The 20026-nt window shown below is 31.8% G+C and overlaps 1 protein-coding gene across 1 annotated transcript in view; it reads left to right on the plus strand.

Annotated features, from left to right (window-relative positions):
* Positions 1 to 12485, plus strand: part of LOC139497802 (death-associated protein kinase 1-like) — a 67537-nt gene extending 55052 nt beyond the window's left edge. Inside the window, exons 11-15 of the mRNA XM_071286037.1 lie at positions 4841 to 6073; positions 6834 to 6923; positions 8354 to 8434; positions 9092 to 9545; positions 9813 to 12485. Coding sequence (XP_071142138.1) covers positions 4841 to 6073; positions 6834 to 6923; positions 8354 to 8434; positions 9092 to 9545; positions 9813 to 9841 — 1887 coding nt within the window. The 3' untranslated portion in view covers positions 9842 to 12485. The remainder of the gene's footprint in view (positions 1 to 4840; positions 6074 to 6833; positions 6924 to 8353; positions 8435 to 9091; positions 9546 to 9812) is intronic.
* The last annotated feature ends 7541 nt before the right edge of the window (positions 12486 to 20026 follow it).

Below are 20026 nucleotides of genomic sequence, written 5' to 3' on the forward strand. Positions count from 1 at the left end.
CAAGGCTCCGTGTTGAAGGCCGTTACCTTTAACCTATAATGGTTTACTTTTTAAATTGTTATTTGTGTGGAGAGTTGTCTCATTAGCACTCACACCACATCTTCCTATATCTATATCCACAAGAAAATTTTTATCAAGTGACTTTTGTAGAGTTATGAGTCTTTGAACTTAGGAATCTGGTGAGATTTTGTTGGTCCAGTGACAATGTGGGGGCGTGGGGTATGTGAGCGTGCTCACAAAGGTTCTTTAATTTAATTCCTTGTTTGATTCACTTCAAACTTTATAGAATGACAAATCATGATATGCAAACATTGCCATTCAGGAAATTTCGTTTTGTTTAGATAATCAGAATCATGACCATGTCACCTTACAAATGTTAACTTTTTTTAAAACCATCCTTGGCGTCGCAACTCCTCCTACTTTATTTTTCTGGATCTACATGAAAATTTGTGTATTAATTTGTTAGATCCTAATATATAGATGTGCACGCAGGTATGGTTTTCTGATCCATTCAGGTGTTTTTTTTTAACTATACACCTTTCAACTTAAATTTGTTTGACAAAACCGAACTTGTCATTGCAACTCCTCCTACATGGTTTATTGCGTCCGCTTTAAACTTACAACAATGACAGGTTTTTTTTTCACTTCTTCCATTGGTTGATAACATTTGATTGTGTCAGGTTTTATGTACTTTCAATATGAAACTTTCTTTCAGACTTATTTAGTTTATTCACAAAATATACTTTTTACGTAGTTACATCAAGAGTCAAAGATCCTCTTGATGAATCATGTACGGTTTCACTGATAACCAAGGTTCATAAATAGTTGTTCATATATATATACTTTTCTTGAAATACAAAAAAATTATGCATTATGTATTTATCTATTCAATTTTGGATACTTCTTGTCACTGACTGCAGTAACGGATTTTATTTTATTATTTTGTTTTCGTTACATCTTTTGATACATTCTTGAACCAAAATTTGGAAGACATTAATATTTTTCAATTTCTGATTAGATATATAATACGATTTGTATATAGAAAAACCTAAAATTGTTTCGAAATAATTCCGACCAAAATATTTTTTTCAAAAACTTTACATTCGAACACTAATTTTTTTAACGATATGCTAAAATCTACATTTTTTTCTCATTAACTCATAAATACTCTTCCAGAAATTTTCTAAACATTCACAAGTAATAAAACAAGTGGTTATAATCATCTTTTTTCATTACATACATCACATATAGACTGTCGTTTGTTTGTTTCCATTTATATAATAAGTGTTTCGTTTGAAATATGAAATTTAAAAGTTTCAAAGTATATAGTTTTAGCTTATTCTCTTCTGAAAAATGAAAAATAAGGAAATACAATTTCAGTAATTTTTAAGATACATATACATTTGCTTACACCAATTGAGTGTTCAGTTTAAGCTTTACAAATGGATTTGTATAATATGTTAGTTGGACTATTTAAAGCTTCAATGTAATAACCTTTCCAAATAAATTAATCTCATAGAATATTTACAATACTCCTAAATGAAATTTCGGACATTTTAAGATGGCTTTTATTTTATGTCAAAATATTTATGTCTGGTTACCAATTACTCTTCTTTAAATATCAACAATGCTATTTCCAAGAGGAACTCATTTTACTGCTAAAACTGTACCACTTTTACTATGAGGTTTGGTAAAGGAGGGGTGAAAGATACCAGAGAAGCATTCAAACTTGTATGTCGAAAATAAGTAAAAACTGATATCCTAGAATGGAAAGCTCATATGCACTACTATCTTTTTCAAAGGTCAAAATATAGGACTGTGCGGCATTTTTTCAACATGTATATGACCCAAACTTCTAAGAGTTTAAACTTATACTAAAATTCTGTACTACCTGTCCCTTTACTTTTGGGTCTTCCTCAGAATTCAATTTCACCACTATCCATGTGTATTCATACTGGTAAAATTCCCAAGTTCTGTTTCTACGAAATGAAACATATATAGATCATAGCCGTGAACCAGTAGGTAAACAAAACAAAATATCTATGAATATTATAAACTCCCCAAAAGAGCGTGGTTTGTGAAACAGCTGTAATTACAAAATGCAACCTATAAAAGCATTTATTCAAAAATTCTTGAAAACACTGTTTCTCACAATAGTTTTTTTATTATGATCATAGCCTAAAATAAAACACTGGATATGCTATTACAGTATATTTTATACCCCCACCCCTGATTCAATTTTTAAACAATTCGAAAACAATTTAATACTTTAATTAATGTCAGCTTACCCTACATGTGTGTGCATGTTTTCTGACATAAAATGTATAGAACCTGTATGAAACTATATTCTGATAACAAATTGAAAGCATTTCAGAATTCAATAAATGGAAAGCTTAGTAGTTAATCATTACAACATTCAAGGTTACATAAAGTATCCAATCCACCTTTAGTCTCCAGTTCATATCTAACTGTATCTATAAAAGTTCATAATATCTGCCTCAAATGGTCTGTTTAGGAATATAACAGTTTTTGTCCATTTGTTTGATGTGTTTTATCATTTGATTTTGCCATCTCATTAGGGACTTTCCGGTTTGAATTTTCCTCGGAGTTCAGTATTTTTGTGATTTTACTTTGTAGGGCCCCTAATGCTTAAATTACCTGTTTTATGACCCAGGGGTTAGAGCTTTTCCCCTAAGGCCTCATATTTGTTTAATAATTCTGCCGTTTCTGTGATTATGAAATATTTATTAGAATCTAAGGATAGAGTACACTATTGTTAGTTTAATTGAGGTATTTTTGTATCCTGAATATTTTAAACTCCTAAAAAGAGGCTTGGTTTGTGAAACAGCTGTATTTACAATGTCAACCTGTAGGCTAATTTCTACAAAAAAAATATGCTGAAATAAAGCACTTGTGTCATCTTTAATATCATTGACAAAAAAATATCAAGTTACTAGAACTCTTTCCAATTTTCAAAAATAATGGTTCTATTTTCAAAATTAATCCATTTGTTTTCCCCTAAATTATCTGTTTTCTTAAATCTGTCAAGGCGATAGTTTTTTTTGGGGTCTCACCACCTGATATTACCCAACGGATTTTAATGAAAGTTGATATTAACTAACGTATCCTTATATTGTTCCTTGTGTCCAAATTTTCGACAATTGATACGTTGTAGATGATTGAAATTCACACTGTCTAATCGATCAACCTCATGCATTGCAATGATTATCTGGTATGGCCTTGCCTCTTCGTAGAAATCACAAAAACCATGTGAATAGAAAGCTTTTATTAATGTTCGTGACCTTTATTCATGATGTCACTGCACCGCTAGTCCCAAATGGAATTGGGTGAAAGTAAACATTACTACAGAGTCAATACCTTTGGTAATACCAATATCTTTCTAAATTTATTTTCCACACGAAATACGGTTCAGACGCGCCTTTGTGAGATTTTTCATCAATCAATCAAGAAACAAATGTGAAAAGCTACGCGGGCATCTTTTCCAAAGAAGCACTGAATGAAGCTTCATGGGCAATAGGGTTATATTTTAATGAAACTTGATATTAACTGACGTATCCTTATATTGTTCCTTGTGTCCAAATTTTCGACAATTGATACGTTGTAGATGATTGAAATTCACACTGTCTAATCGATCAACCTCATGCATTGCAAATTATCCGACATTATATGAGTAACAGTAACCTTGATGTAATTCTGAAAGTCTCAATTTTCCAGCGAGATCGATGGCAAATCCTTTAATAAGGTCAGAGCTAAACACTATAATTGACACATTTTAGTCATGCTGCGTCTGAATTGTGATTAGAAGCAATAAGGAATTATTAATTTGCTCTGAAGTTTTGCAGGTGGAAAGGTATCTGAGTCACATGAGTCATTCCTGAGCAAAAGTGATCAGTATGTGTTGAGTATGTGCGATATAAAAAAAAACTTCTTATGCAAGAATAGGGCGTCATTAACAGTCGTTATTAAAAATGTAAAAGAGAGTTCATGGCCTGATCATTGCTGATTATTTGGTATTGCTTTATTTATTGCCTGATTGTGTTTATTTTAATTAATTCTTGGTCATGGATGCTAAATGGTAAACTGCTTTTCTGTTGAATCTAAATCTGTGCAATTATCTTTACCATTGATTCATCATTTCTTTCACGTACGCGCCTCAATATTTGCAGTTTTTCTGTCTTTTTTTATGGTTAACTCCAATCCTCTGTGACTTTCACTTTTTTGTACTGACTGCTCGCATCCAATTTTCCATTTATTTATTTTTCTGGTGACAAACATTGACACAAAATACATCTTTCCTACACAATGACAATCTTTCTTATTCCCGTGTTCGTAGGAGTAGACTTTATAGGATTTCAAAAACTAGCCATTATCCGGGAATTTTTTTTCCAAAGGATCTGTTTAACTATATAGTTAATTAAAACTCAAGCAACTAATATACAACCACGTTTATTTCACCATTTTCTACATAAGAAAATGCCTGTACCAAGTCAGGAAAATGAAAGTTGTTATCCATTCGTTTGATGTGTTTGAGCTTTTGATTTTGCCATTTGATTGTGGACTTTCCGTTTTCAATTTTCCCCGGAGTTCGGTATTTTTTTTTATTTTACTTTTTGCAGCACAAAACTATTCCAAGTTGAAGTTAAACATCCCTGCTTGTGGACTAGATATATTCGTGCTTACTGCAGGGGGCATCACCATTGTCTTGTGATGTATATCCAAACTCATTGTGAAACGGTACTCTAATTTATAATAACCATTGACATATATTTTATGTTTTTTTGTTCTTAGACTTATTGTAGAAAACAACTTTATTTTTTAGATTGAGGATGCATGTAGAGATTGCCTTGATAAATATGCTGAGGATGTTTCAGCTGTTGCACGAAGACACATTAGTGATAAGTACGAGTACTTTATTTCAAACACAGAAGATAATCCAAGTGTATTCCAGCTAATACGACAAAATCTCTTAAACTTAGCCACAACAATGAGAACATGGAATAAAGACTATCCTATTAAATTTATTCAGTTGGAAAAATGTCTACGAGAGAAAAAGAAGGAGTTACCAATTATTTCCTTTAATGAAATTAAGCAAATATCTACTGAAATACCAAAACCATTAAATCATGAAGAACTTATGTTATATTTAAAATTTCATCATGAACTCAGAGCTTTGGTTTATTTTGAGGATCTTTCAGATTATATCATTTTAGATACTCAATGGTTGTCTGATGCTTTTAAATGTATAATAACAGCAGAGAAATTTCAATCAGGTGCCAGACGGCATCTTTTAACGGATGAATGGAATGATTTAAATATTAGAGGAATATTACATAGTGTGGTTTTGGAAAATATATTAGAAACAAATAAGAAAATCTTTAAATTTGAGGAAAAGCAAAACTTGTTTCAACATAAAGATCATATATTGAAAGTCATGGAGAAATTTGATATTATAATACGTCCAACTGTATCAGACAGAGATGCCGCTGATTCAAATCCTTGCTATTACATACCGTGCATGGTTAAAGATGTACCTGACTGTCCTATACACGAACAATTTAATGTGACAGAAAAAAACTGTACAAAATCCACTTGGTTATGTTTCAAATTTAAATTTCTACCAGAACATTTAATGAATCATTTGATTGCTTCACTGAGCCGGAAGTACGAAATTGCAGAAGTACCTCTCCGTGGACAAACAAAACGGCCAATAGCTCTTTTCAGAGGAGCTGTCGTCTTTAAGTTTCAGAAGACTTCAAAATTACTTGTGATGACATATCCCAATGTGATTCAGATTCAGGTTTGGGATTTTGGGAAACATTGTAACATTGAAAGATGTCTTTTCAAGGACATTGATGATTTTGTTACAAGAGAAATAAACACTATAATATGTAAAAGATTCAAAATGACGACTGTAAAATTTGACAAAATGTTGGGATGCAGCCTTGCAGAACCAGAATGTGTGACAGGATTTTATGAGCAAGATGCAGATTATTTTTGTGAGATGTGTACAGAAACACATATCAATGAATGGTCTGATCATGCACCGATACAGGTAATATATTATTTTAATTGTTTGATAGGAAAGATTTCTTCTCATTCATGTTATTGCATCATTTTTAATATATTAGTCTAGAAGTCATTCTTGCATTTATAAAACATGTTTTGACAACTTGTTCTCACGCTTTTCCTTTGATTCATAAATATTATCCACAGGCACCCGTTTAGCAATTATAAAAAAAATCACTGTCATTTTATTTGTTTTTTTTTGTGTGTATTATCTGTCTTTTTGTATTAAATTGGCACAAATATCTGAATGTCTACTATGTTTTTAAGAGTATATATGGATATGTCCCCTCAGTCAGGTTTCAGTTGATTTTAGGTTACTCTTATTGATTTGGTATAATTTTGAAGACTAACATACACTAGATAATTGATATTTAGTTTAAGGATGTTATAAAAATTTCTTCATTTCCAATTTAACCGCAATATTGGGATGTACCTTTAGTCATGCTTAAATGACTTTTAAATTTTGTTTGTTTACTTATTGAAGTCATTTGTGTGATAACAGTTCACACAGGATCGACATACATATAGTCTATGAAGTCAAAAAAGAAAAGTACAAAGGGATATTAAATTCCTTAAGGCATTTTTTTTACGCAGGGAAATCACAATTTATCAAATTCCTGTATTTATAGATTATTGCTGCAACTAGATAACATTGTACATGTTATGTATGTTTCATTAATTATTTATAAATTTAAGTAAAAGTAATGAACATTCAATAGTGGTAACAATTTTTTAATTTTTTTTAGCTGACCAAGATTTCTGAAAAAACTCAACATGTTCCAGGATCTCATCTTTGGGTTGAAATCACCAGTCCAATGCAAAGTACATCCACAAAGGTAACACTCTACTGTTGAAAACATACAACATGTATATAAACTAGTATTATGTAAATATATGTAGTTTTGTATAACTAAATGTGTAGGATGTTTTAGATTAATCATAATTACATGGATAGCATTTATCACTGGTCAATTATTGTTACTATCAGTTATAACGGGTAATCAGATCCGTAACCTTTTTATGGGTTCGAAAACATTATAGAAGAAAAAAGAAAGAAAGAACACCAATAATGATCGACAAGTCAAGATCTACAAATAATTTTAATGTCCGAAATAAACTGTCGACTTCGTACGCTTATAGCAGTTATTGGCTATAAACATGCTAAATATGGATGTTTACCCATTTTTTGTATGTTCGCTCATCATCATGAAAACTATCAGGGATAAGAAGAAACTGTTTACAGCTAAAATGCTCATCAGGACAAGATCTACAAATTTGTCAATCTAGCATACATAATTAGTTGACCCCTTGTAGAAGCTAATTGTCCTTGAAGATGTTTAATGAGGTTTTGATGAGTTCAGGTATTTTTGTGCATTTTTGGCAAACACTTTTAGCTTTTAATAAACTACTTGGCAGACTTCGTATATCTGTATATGCCCTTGCATGATGAATTTTACCATTATTAAGTTTTATTTGTTTTGTTTTTCTTTTTTTTCTTCATTGTATGCTAGTAGACATGTATATCATGTATATTAGAAATTCAAAATGGCCCGAACTCCGAGGAAAGGTTCAAAACGGAAAGTCCGTAATCAAATTATTAGTTTATTATTTATTGACAGAAATTTCTAAAATTGTCAGCTAATAAATTTTGAAATTTAAAAAAAATGTTATGTTTCAACTTCCTCAAAGTTGACTTCAGATAGATTTGGCTATTTTTTTTAGATCCATTTTGGTCATATAGCTCTTCAACTGTTTAGATTCTTATTCATCCTTTGAAGGTAAATCCAGAAAAACGCATGAAATATATATGGTGTTGTTTTCAAATCTCATTGAAATTATATTATAGCTTAATATGCAGTATTAGCGTTGTTCAATTTTGAATGTCGTACGGCGACCAATTGTTGCTTACATCTTTTCCATTTGGTGTCAGGTGGATAGTTACATTGGCCTTCATATCTCATGATTGTATGTCTAGTTAGCTCACCTCTTGTTCATTTGTTTATCGCCCAATACAAATTATTTTACTTATTTCAGAGTTACTATGAGTTTTCCAAACTTTGTTTATTTTACATACCAGCCCTATACATGATTAATATAATGAAACCTGTATGTGAATTATAACTCCTAAGTCCAAACAAATAGAGTGAGCAGAAAGGATAAGTATCATCCACAATGCTTAGTTTTCTGTCAAAATTGAATAATTTCTCAAGGTTTACTAATTATTATATTATGTTTTGTATAATTGAACATGATTTATTAATTGCAGGTGCGTCTAAGTGTCAAACGTGGTAAGAAAGATTATTCAAATATTTCTGAAGAGCCACCAAGTAAACGCAATTTGAGAGAGGTATATGATATCACAATAATGTATCCGAAACTATGTATAATAAACATTCTGACCGATATAACATTTAGAAGATTGGTATGATTGCCATTAAGGCAACTCTCGAAAACACACCAACGACACAGAAAATAACAACTATAGTTTACTGTACGGCATTCAGTAGTGAGGAAAACCCATACCACATAGTCAACTATAAAAGGCCCAGAAACGCCAAATGTAAAACAATTCAAACAAGAAAACTTACAGCCTGATTTATGTTCAAAATGATATTAACACGAAAAACAAAATAATATAATATACAACAACAAACGACAGCAACTGGATTACAGGCTCCTGACTTGGGAGAGGCAAACACAGAATGTGGCGGGGATAAACTAGTTCAAGGCACCAATCCTTCCCTAACCTTTTATGGACAAAGGTTTAACATTACAACATAAGAACAAAATATAAAAATCAGTTGAAATGGGCTTAACTCATCAGATGGATGCAAAGCAGAAAAAAACCATCTAGCTAAATCACAGAGTGGACGTGGCAGGGTGCTTTTACATCCCCAAAACAAAAAGAAACTAAGGACGGATATTGGAGTAGCCTTATTTACGATTACGCTGACCTTTTACATACTTTATATAACAATTATTTACTTTTATTATTTGTTTTCAGTTCACCGCAGAGCAGATCAATTTTACAAAGATGGGAATAATTGTGCTTAATATTCTTGCTGATGCTTCTTATGACCTGTTAAAACAAGATATACCAAATATACGTCCAAGGAGCGATTGTGATATCACATACTTGTACCAGGAGCATTATAAATTAAAAAAGCATGTTCCATCTAAAGGATGGGGAGGGGACTGGCAAAAAATTCAGCTTACAAACATAGCTGTTGGAGATGATATTGAGCGTATAAGACTTACAAGGAATGAACTACAACACTCACGGGCAGCTGAACTTGGGGATACACGTTTTAATGAGTTGTGTAACATATTAACTGATCTCTTACAACGTTTTGATCAACTTAACAAACCAACAAGGCTTTATACTGATCACCTACATGAAATTTTGGCTAAAACTATTTCTGCTGAGGACGTTCAATCAATTGAAAATGAAATATTAGGTAAGTTAGAAATCTTAGCCTTTTTAAAAACAGAATTTGTGCACAAAGTTCGTTATGATTGTATCCATTTATTTTTTTACAACAGTATGAAGGTATGCGAACATAAAACATAAGTATTTAGAGAACATTTTCCATTGCATGATAATCAATATAGCTTCCTTTTCTACTGGTTTAAAAATTGGGTTTCTTTGAAAACTGTTAAAGTAGAACTTAAAACAAAAACTAAAGTTATCTGAGCAGTTGTGATTTATTTTGTTTTCATTTCAGAAATTGAAGTTGAAATTCCAACACAATAGAGAAATAAGCTCATGCGTATTTTTTATTACAAATAGTAATTTCAAAACTTTTAAAGAAATTTACATACTACCTACCATACCAACTTATTGGCATTAGACTGATCATTTTTGACTAGATCCGTGTATTGAGAAAAAAATGCTACCAATTACAGTCTGTCTTAAACCGTCTCTACATAGAGTTATACAAATAAATGAACCAGATGAAAAAGTCAACCAAACTGATTATTCATAGAATTATGGAATGTGATTTCCAAGATGGAATAGAGAAGAAAACTGTCTATTCATAGAGTTATGGAATGTGATTGCCAAGATGGAATAGAGAAGAAAACTGTCTATTCATAGAGTTATGGAATGTGATTGCAAAAATGAAATAGAGAACAAAACTGTCTATTCATAGAATTATGGAATGTGATTGCCAAGATGGAATAGAGAAGAAAACTGTCTATTCATAGAGTTATGGAATGTGATTGCAAACATGAAATAGAGAACAAAACTGTCTATTCATAGAATTATGGAATGTGATTGTCAAGATGGAATAGAGAAGAAAACTGTCTATTCATAGAATTATGGAATGTGATTGCCAAGATGGAATAGAGAAGAAAACTGTCTATTCATAGAGTTATGGAATGTGATTGCAAAAATGAAATAGAGAACAAAACTGTCTATTCATAGAATTATGGAATGTGATTGCCAAGATGGAATAGAGAAGAAAACTGTCTATTCATAGAGTTATGGAATGTGATTGCCAAGATGGAATAGAGAACAAAACTGTCTATTCATAGAGTTATGGAATGTGATTGCCAAGATGGAATAGAGAACAAAGCTGTCTATTCATAGAATAATGGAATGTGATTGCAAAAATGGAATAGAGAACAAAACTGTCTATTCATAGAGTTATGGAATGTAGACTTGTTTTATTTCACTATAACTTTAGTATAGGTCAATAGAAATCTATGAAATTTAAACACAAGGTTTATGACCAGAAAAGGAAGATTGGGATTGATTTTGGGAGTTATGGTCCCTGCAGTTTAGGAATTAGGGGCCAAAAAAGGGCCCAATCTTGCATTATTCTTGGTTTTCGCACAATAACTTTAGTATAAGTAGATAGAAATCAATGAAATTTTAACATAAGGTCTATGACCACAAAAGGAAGGTTGGGATTGATTTTCAGAGTTGAGGTCCCAACAGTTTAGGAGCCAAAAGGGCCAAAATTAAACTTTGTTTGATTTCATCAAAAATTGAACTATTGGGGTTCTCTGATATACTGAATCTAACCGTGTATTTCGATTCTTAATTTTTGGTCTGGTTTTCAAATTGGTCTACATTAAGGTCCAAAGGGTCCAAAAATCAAGTTTGATTTTAACAAAAATTGAATTCTTGGGTTTCTTTGATATGCTGAATCTAAACATGTACTTACTTTTTTTATTATGGGTCCAGTTTTCAAGTTGGTCCAAATCAGGGTCCAAAATTAAACTTTGTTTGATTTCAACGAAAATTCAATATATGGGGTTCTTCAATATGCTGAATCTAACCATATATTTTATCGTATGTTTTTCTTTGTTGTGATGTTATGCTATTGTTTCAGAAAAAGGGAGAAGGTTTGGATCCATTAAAACGTTTAATCCCGCTGCAAATGTTTGCACCTGTCCTAAGTCAGGAATCTGATGTACAGTAGTTGTCGTTTGTTTATGTAATATATACGTGTTTCTAGTTTCACGTTTTGTTTATATAGATTAGACCGTTGGTTTTCCCGTTTGAATGGTTTTACACTAGTAATTTTGGGGCCCTTTATAGCTTGTTGTTCGGTGTGAGCCAAGGCTCCGTGTTGAAGGCCGTACTTTAACCTATAATGGTTTACTTTTTAAATTGTTATTTGTATGGAGAGTTGTCTCATTGGCACTCAACCACATCTTCCTATATCTATTTAGATTTTTAATATTTAGGACCGGTTATCAAATTGGTTCACATTGAGGTCTAAAGGGTCCAAAATTGAACTTTATTTGATTTCATCAAAAATTGAATTCTTGGGGTTCTTTGATATGATGAATCTAACCATGTATTCAGATTTTGGATATTGGAATACCACAAAGGGATGGTTAGAATTATCTTTGGGAGTTATGGCTCAAACCGTTAAGGAATAAGGTGCAAAAAAGGGGGAAAGGGTTTCCAGGTTATTGGACAATTACTTAAGTACAAAACATAATTTAAAAGCAGTGTAAGGTTGGTAATTGAAACTCATTTTAATATCTCACCTAAACTGCTCTTAAATTATGTATATTGGAAATTTGCCAAAAACTTTATAATTAATAAATTCCAATGGAAATTTGCCAAAAACTTAAGTTTAATGAACTTCATTGGAAATTTGCCAATATAAAATGTTGCATTGGAGTTATCTTTCTTTGTCCAGAATAGTAGTTTTAAAAAATCAACTTAAATCATGACTGTATAACATTTCATATTTTATGTAGTATTTAAATGAGTAGATATTGTTGAAAACTCCATAAGAATTTGAATTGAGATCATTTTTGGAATAAGGGAAAGGGGGAGGTTAAAACAATTGGTGGGGTTCAATTTTTCTTATTTCAGATTTCAGAAATGAAAAAGAAAATTTCTTCAAATATCAAAGGATTAATATTCAACAGCATACTGAATTGCTCAAAAGCAAAAAAAAGCAGTTTAAGTTCATAAGACCACATTCATTCTGTGTCAGAAACCTATGCTGTGTCAACTATTTAATCACAATCCAAATTCAGAGCTGTATCCAGTTTGAATGTTTGTGTCCATACTAGCCCCAACCGTTCAGGGTTTGACCTCTGCGGTCGTATAAAGCTGCACCCTGCAGAGCATCTGGTTTAGTTTTGAAATATGTTGTAGGCCTTGTCGAGTTATGAAATAAAACACAAAATAAAACATAGGTCACCGTGCTCGTTTTCGAGTAAATTGAGGCTGAAAATTGGGGATTTGTGCAATTTTGCAAAAGAGTTAGGCAATATTATAAAAATTTTGGAGCAAATATTCTTCGTCCTAAATTATTAAAATCGGGTTCAATTTGAAGCTGTGATAAGTGACAATAAGGAAAAAAATAAATCCCTACACGAACTACTATACATTTTTTCAAGCTTTGCTTGAAATTGCAGACCAGATGCTCAAATTGGTTTTTTTGTAATCCAAAAAATATGGAAATAAAGTGTTTCTGATAATGTAATTTTTATCATTTTTCTGCATAAACTGCATTTTGTCATGCTTTCTCCAAATATTAAATAAAAAATACATATGTCACCGTGCTGGATTTTATAATAAAATCGAATTATCCTAAAAATTGCGTTCCCCCTTTTGTAACATCATCATTAACGCTAAAGTGCACAACGTCCCTGGCAGACTTTTCAACGTAATTGCTGCAAAATACCGGCGACATTTTTGAGATGTATAAATATTGCTTGTAAAGAGCTAACTAAAAATTGGTAATATTGTTTTCGGAATTAACATCATGTGAATCATAAATACATCTCTTTGTTTGTGGTCTAAGTTTGAAACATCTAAAAAAAATTAGTGATTACGGACTGTTGATAATTATACCCCCGCTTTAAAAAAAGGGGGGGTATACTGTTTTACCTCTGTCTGTCAGTCCGTCCGTCCGTCAGTCCGTCCGTCAGTCCGTCCGTCAGTTAGTCCCATGAAACTTTCGTCACATTTTTCTCAATAACTACACATCCATCCTTTCTGTAATTTGGTATCAACATTAATATATGTCAGCCATACCGTGTGATGCGTTTTCAGATTCATCACTTGACAACTTCCTGTTTACCGAACACTTGTATGATTTTACACATGATAGCCAAGTTGAAAATTTTCGTCACATTTTTCTCAGGAACTACAATACAAGGATTTCTGAAATTTGGTTTCAGGATTTATATAAGTCAGCTATACCGTGTGATGCGTTTTCAGATTCATCACTCGACAACTTCCTGTTTACTGAACACTTGCATATTTTTACACTATTAATATTATCCACTTGCGGCGGGGGTATCATCAGTGAGCAGTAGCTCGCAGTTTCACTTGTTTTCACGGCTTTTAAAATTAAAGACTCGGCAAATCAGAACTTGACATACAGTCACTTGTGTATTAATTTATACCATATGTTTACCTCTAGATGTTGTTTTTTGTTTTGATTTGTTTTGTTTGATGGGCTGCTTTCCATTATAAAAATCCTTTAATTCCCTTTATTCACGTTAAAACACTTTTTATACGACCGCAAAATTTGAAAATTTTTTCGTCGTATATTGCTATCACGTTGGCGTCGGCGTCGTCGTCGTCGTCGTCGTCGTCCGAATACTTTTAGTTTTCGCACTCTAACTTTAGTAAAAGTGAATGGAAATCTATGAAATTTTAACACAAGGTTTATGACCACAAAAGGAAGGTTAGTATTGATTTTGGGAGTTTTGGTCCCAACATTTTAGGAATTAGGGGCCAAAAAGGGCCTAAATAAGCATTTTCTTGGTTTTCACACTATAACTTTAGTTTAAGTTAATAGAAATCTATGAAATTTTGACACAAGGTTTATGACCACAAAAGAACGGTTGGGATTGATTTTGGGAGTTTTGGTTTCAACAGTTTAGGAATTAGGGGCCAAAAAAGGGCCCAAATAAGCATTATTCTTGGTTTTCGCACAATAACTTTAGTTTTAGTAAATAGAAATCAATGAAATTTAAACACAATGTTAATGACAACAAAAGGAAGGTTGGTATTGATTTTGGGAGTTTAGGTCCCAACAGTTTAGGAATAAGGGGCCAAAAAAGGGACCCAAATAAGCATTTTTCTTGGTTTTCGCACCCAAACGTTAGTATAAGTAAATAGAAATCTATGAAATTTAAACACAAGGTTTATGACCATAAAAGGAAGGTTGGTATTGATTTTGGGAGTTTTGGTCCCAACAGAATAAGGGGCCCAAAGGGTCCAAAATTAAACTTTGTTTGATTTCATCAAAATTGAATAATTGGGGTTCTTTGATATGCCGAATCTAACTGTCATGACTGTGTATATAGATTCTTAACTTTTGGTCCCGTTTTCAAATTGGTCTACATTAAGGTCCAAAGGGTCCAAAATTAAACTTAGTTTGATTTTGACAAAAAATGAATCAGTTAGGTTCTTTGATATGCTGAATCTAAAAATGTACTTAGATTCTTGATTATTGGCCCAGTTTTCAAGTTGGTCCAAATCGGGGTCCAAAATTAAACTTGTTTGATTTCATCAAAAATTGAATAAATGGGGTTCTTTGATATACCAAATCTAACTGTGTATGTAGATTCTTCATTTTTGGTCCTGTTTTCAAATTGGTCTACACTAAAGTCCAAAGGGTCCAAAATTAAACTTAGTCTGATTTTAACAAAAATTGAAATCTTGGGGTTCTTTGATATGCTGAATTCAAAAATGTACTTAGATTTTTTATTATGGGCCCAGTTTTCAAGTTGGTCCAAATCAGGATCTTAAATTATTATATTAAGTATTGTGCAATAGCAAGTCTTTTCAATTGCACAGTATTGTGCAATGGCAAGAAATATCTAATTGCACAATATTGTGAAATAGCAATTTTTTTTTTAATTAGAGTTATCTTTCTTTGTCCAGAATAGTAAGCAAGAAATATCTAATTGCAAAATATTGTGCAATAGCAAGATTTTTTTTTAATTGGAGTTATCTTTCTTTGTCCAGAATCAACTTAAATCTTTGTTATATACAATATACAATGTATATTCACTTTTTACTACCAACTGATAAATTAAAATAATCTTTACCATTCAGTGATAACAAGCAGTTTTTTTTTACATCTTAATATTTTATGATGTATTTAAATGAGTAGTTATTGTTGCAAACTCCATTAGAAATTTTAATTAAGATTAGTTTTGGAATAAGGGAAAGGGGGATGTGATTAAAAAAATTGGGTTCAATTTTTTATACGACCGCAAAATTTGAAAAATTTTTCATCGTATATTGCTATCATGTTGACGTCGTCGTCGTCGTCGTCGTCGTCCGAATACTTTTAGTTTTCGCACTCTAACTTAAGTAAAAGTGAATGGAAATCTATGAAATTTTAACACAAGGCTTATGACCACAAAAGGAAGGTTGGTATTGATTTTGGGAGTTTTGGTCCCAACATTTTAGGAATTAGGGGCCAAAAAGGGCCCAAATAAGCATTTTCTTGGTTTTCGCACTATAACTTTAGTTTAAGTTAATAGAAATCTATGAAATTTTGACACAAGGTTTATGACCACAAAAGAACAGTTGGGATTGATTTTGGGAGTTTTGGTTTCAACAGTTTAGGAATTAGGGGCCAAAAAAGGGCCCAAATAAGCATTATTCTTGGTTTTCGCACAATAACTTTAGTTTAAGTAAATAGAAATCAATGAAATTTAAACACAATGTTAATGACTACAAAAGGAAGGTTGGTATTGATTTTGGGAGTTTAGGTCCCAACAGTTTAGGAATAAGGGGCCAAAAAGGGACCCAAATAAGCATTTTTCTTGGTTTTCGCACCATAACGTTAGTATAAGTAAATAGAAATCTATGAAATTTTAACACAAGGTTTATGACCATAAAAGGAAGGTTGGTATTGATTTTGGGAGTTTTGGTCCCAACAGAATAAGGGGCCCAAAGGGTCCAAAATTAAACTTTGTTTGATTTCATCAAAATTGAATAATTGGGGTTCTTTGATATGCCGAATCTAACTGTCATGACTGTGTATGTAGATTCTTAAATTTTGGTCTCGTTTTCAAATTGGTCTACATTAAGGTCCAAAGGGTCCAAAATTAAACTTAGTTTGATTTTGACAAAAAATGAATCAGTTAGGTTCTTTGATATGCTGAATCTAAAAATGTACTTAGATTCTTGATTATTGGCCCAGTTTTCAAGTTGGTCCAAATCGGGGTCCAAAATTAAACTTTGTTTGATTTCATCAAAAATTGAATAAATGGGGTTTTTTGATATACCAAATCTAACTGTGTATGTAGATTCTTCATTTTTGGTCCTGTTTTCAAATTGGTCTACACTAAAGTCCAAAGGGTCCAAAATTAAACTTAGTCTGATTTTAACAAAAATTGAAATCTTGGGGTTCTTTGATATGCTGAATCCAAAAATGTACTTAGATTTTTTATTATGGGCCCAGTTTTCAAGTTGGTCCAAATCAGGATCTAAAATTATTATATTAAGTATTGTGCAATAGCAAGTCTTTTCAATTGCACAGTATTGCGCAATGGCAAGAAATATCTAATTGCACAATATTGTGAAATAGCAATTTTTTTTTTAATTAGAGTTATCTTTCTTTGTCCAGAATAGTAAGCAAGAAATATCTAATTGCAAAATATTGTGCAATAGCAAGATTTTTTTTAATTGGAGTTATCTTTCTTTGTCCAGAATCAACTTAAATCTTTGTTATATACAATATACAATGTATATTCACTTTTTACTACCAACTGATAAATTAAAATAATCTTTACCATTCAGTGATAACAAGCAGTTTTTTTACATCTTAATATTTTATGATGTATTTAAATGAGTAGTTATTGTTGCAAACTCCATTAGAAATTTTAATTGAGATTAGTTTTGGAATAAGGGAAAGGGGGATGAGATTAAAAAAATTGGGTTCAATTTTTCTCATTTGAAATTTCATAAATAAAAAAGAAAATTTCTTCAAACATTTTTTTGAGAGGATTAATATTTAACAGCATAGTGAATTGCTCTAAGAGAAAACAAAAATTTTAAGTTCATTAGAACACATTCATTCTGTGTCAGAAACCTATGCTGTGTCAACTATTTAATCACAATCCAAATTTAGAGCTGAATCCAGCTTGAATGTTGTGTCCATACTTGCCCCAACCGTTCAGGGTTCAACCTCTGCGGTCGTATAAAGCTACGCCCTGCGGAGCATCTGGTTAGAATTTCACATTTATTTATTTAATTAAACTTTTTTAAGGGTGAATGATTACAATTGTAAAGAATTGGAAGGCTCCTAAACAGTTTCAATGTTCACAGTTTTTATAGTTGACAATGCAGTAAGGCCTTTGCTCATTGTTTAAGACCGTACAGTGACCTATAGTTGTTAAATTCTGTGTCATGTGTGTCTCTTGCGGAGAATCTTCTCATTGGCAATTAATCCACATCTTCTTTTTTATGTTGTTGACATCATGAAAAAACAACCATGTTAAGTTTAATGACTTCAGGATAATATATTGTACCACGTTTAGGACGGACAGTGGGACGCCAGACATTAGTATACCATAATACGTACCGTCAAATTTTTTACGGGCTCATAAAAACATTGTTGGCTATTGTCTTTTGAATTTTCCGCGGAGTTCAGTATTTTTTTGCGATTTTACTTTTTGCTACCTGGAGGTAATAGGAATTTTGTTCTTTTATCAAAGTTGTTTTATTGTTGATTTTAGCGGAATACCATTATTTATCTAACATAAATAAATTGTTCAGTTAGGAATTTTCCTTCTCCGTGTACCTAAATTTTCGTAATTAGTTTTAAAATATCATTGTTGGATTTCTGTGCTGTAAAAAGATTACAGAAAATCAGACAAAATCATGGATGACGAATGACAATGTCCTCTGCTTGAACAGAATATTTTGTTTTCATCAATTTGGGAATCAGAATATGTTTTTAAGACACATGTAAACTACTAGAAGTCCAAATAATTATGACAGTGAGGAAGGGTATATTAATTTTTTGCTTTGGTGGCCCGCCTTCCTGCGACGTGTGAAAGAAAAGAAATATGATAGCCTTTCAAGACGTTTTGGACTATAAAATTATTATACTCCTTCCAGCCTTTTAAAGTGGAATGATCGTTCCATAAACATTTTTCATCTGAATTTATTTTATTTTAGACAAAAACTATATCATATGTAGGACATACGTCCTGAACATGCATGAAATATTTGCACCTGGACATTAACCACCAACAATCAATCAATATATTGGACATAGTAAAATTTAACGTGGTATTCACAAACGTTTCCGTTAACATTGTGATAACGGGTGCGTTTGTATGCACATAAGACATAATTGATATGTCGGGTGTTTTCATTGGTTTATCAATCGATTCGACACTACAATGGTCAAAGAGTTTGTTTACATTTTTATAATAATAGTGTTAACTTTTTCCAGCGATTGTGCATTCTAGACAATATGATACAATACGTCGAAAACAAACAATCCGATCAAGACTACATCTGGTTTAGGTTTAATTTGTTCATTTGGAGAAATGTAACACAATACATTATTTTGAATCTGTTCAAAGTTTTGATTTTTCTACCCTGTATACCACATTGCCTCACATTCTCATTAAGAAAAAATTCACACACCTAATTAAATGGGCATTTAAAAAATCAGAATGTAAATATATATGTTCAAACTCTTTAAGGTCATTTTTTAGTAGCAATAAACAAAAGAACTATGTCAATTGGACATGCTTTGATACTATATATGCCCTTGAATTTTTACTAGATAACATTTTTGTTCGCTTTGGGGTTTCCGTATATCGTCAGATTATCGGAATTCCAATGGGGACTAACTGTGCACCACTTATTGCGGACCTGTTTTTGTATTGCTATGAGTTACAATTTATGACAAAAATAAGCAAAGACCCATCGAAACAACATCTGATAAACAAATTTAATAATACTTTTAGATATTTGGATGATATTTTGGCTCTCAATAATGACGACTTCAGTACTGTAAATTCAGAAATTATTGCGAGGTTTTTATTAATGCGAATAATGCGAGCGTCGGACGATCGCAATAATTAAACCTCGCATTCTTACTTTCATTTTTCCAATGTCAATTTGTGATTGATTTATCTCCCTTTGTTCAGTGGTGTGATGTGTTTAACCTTTCACCTGGGGCATTTAAGGGTAATATGTTTTTACAACTTATTTCGGCTAACCTGTGTAATCAGTGAAGCCAGGTGACATTTTTATAACACTTCGACTTTTAATTGGTAATGTGTCTGTAATATGTTTATGATTGAACAATACTGCCGGGAACTTTTATGAATGGGATACTAGTACTAGTAATTACTTTTGAATGCTGTTCGATTATTATATAAAGTGACAAATTACGATGTTATTTTATTTTGTTAATATTGTTTGTAATTGTTCAGTGGAGCATGTGTATTTTCAGTATAAATAAACCTT

Source organism: Mytilus edulis, chromosome 12 (assembly GCF_963676685.1).
Source record: "Mytilus edulis chromosome 12, xbMytEdul2.2, whole genome shotgun sequence".
Taxonomy (NCBI): Eukaryota; Metazoa; Mollusca; class Bivalvia; order Mytilida; family Mytilidae; genus Mytilus; species Mytilus edulis.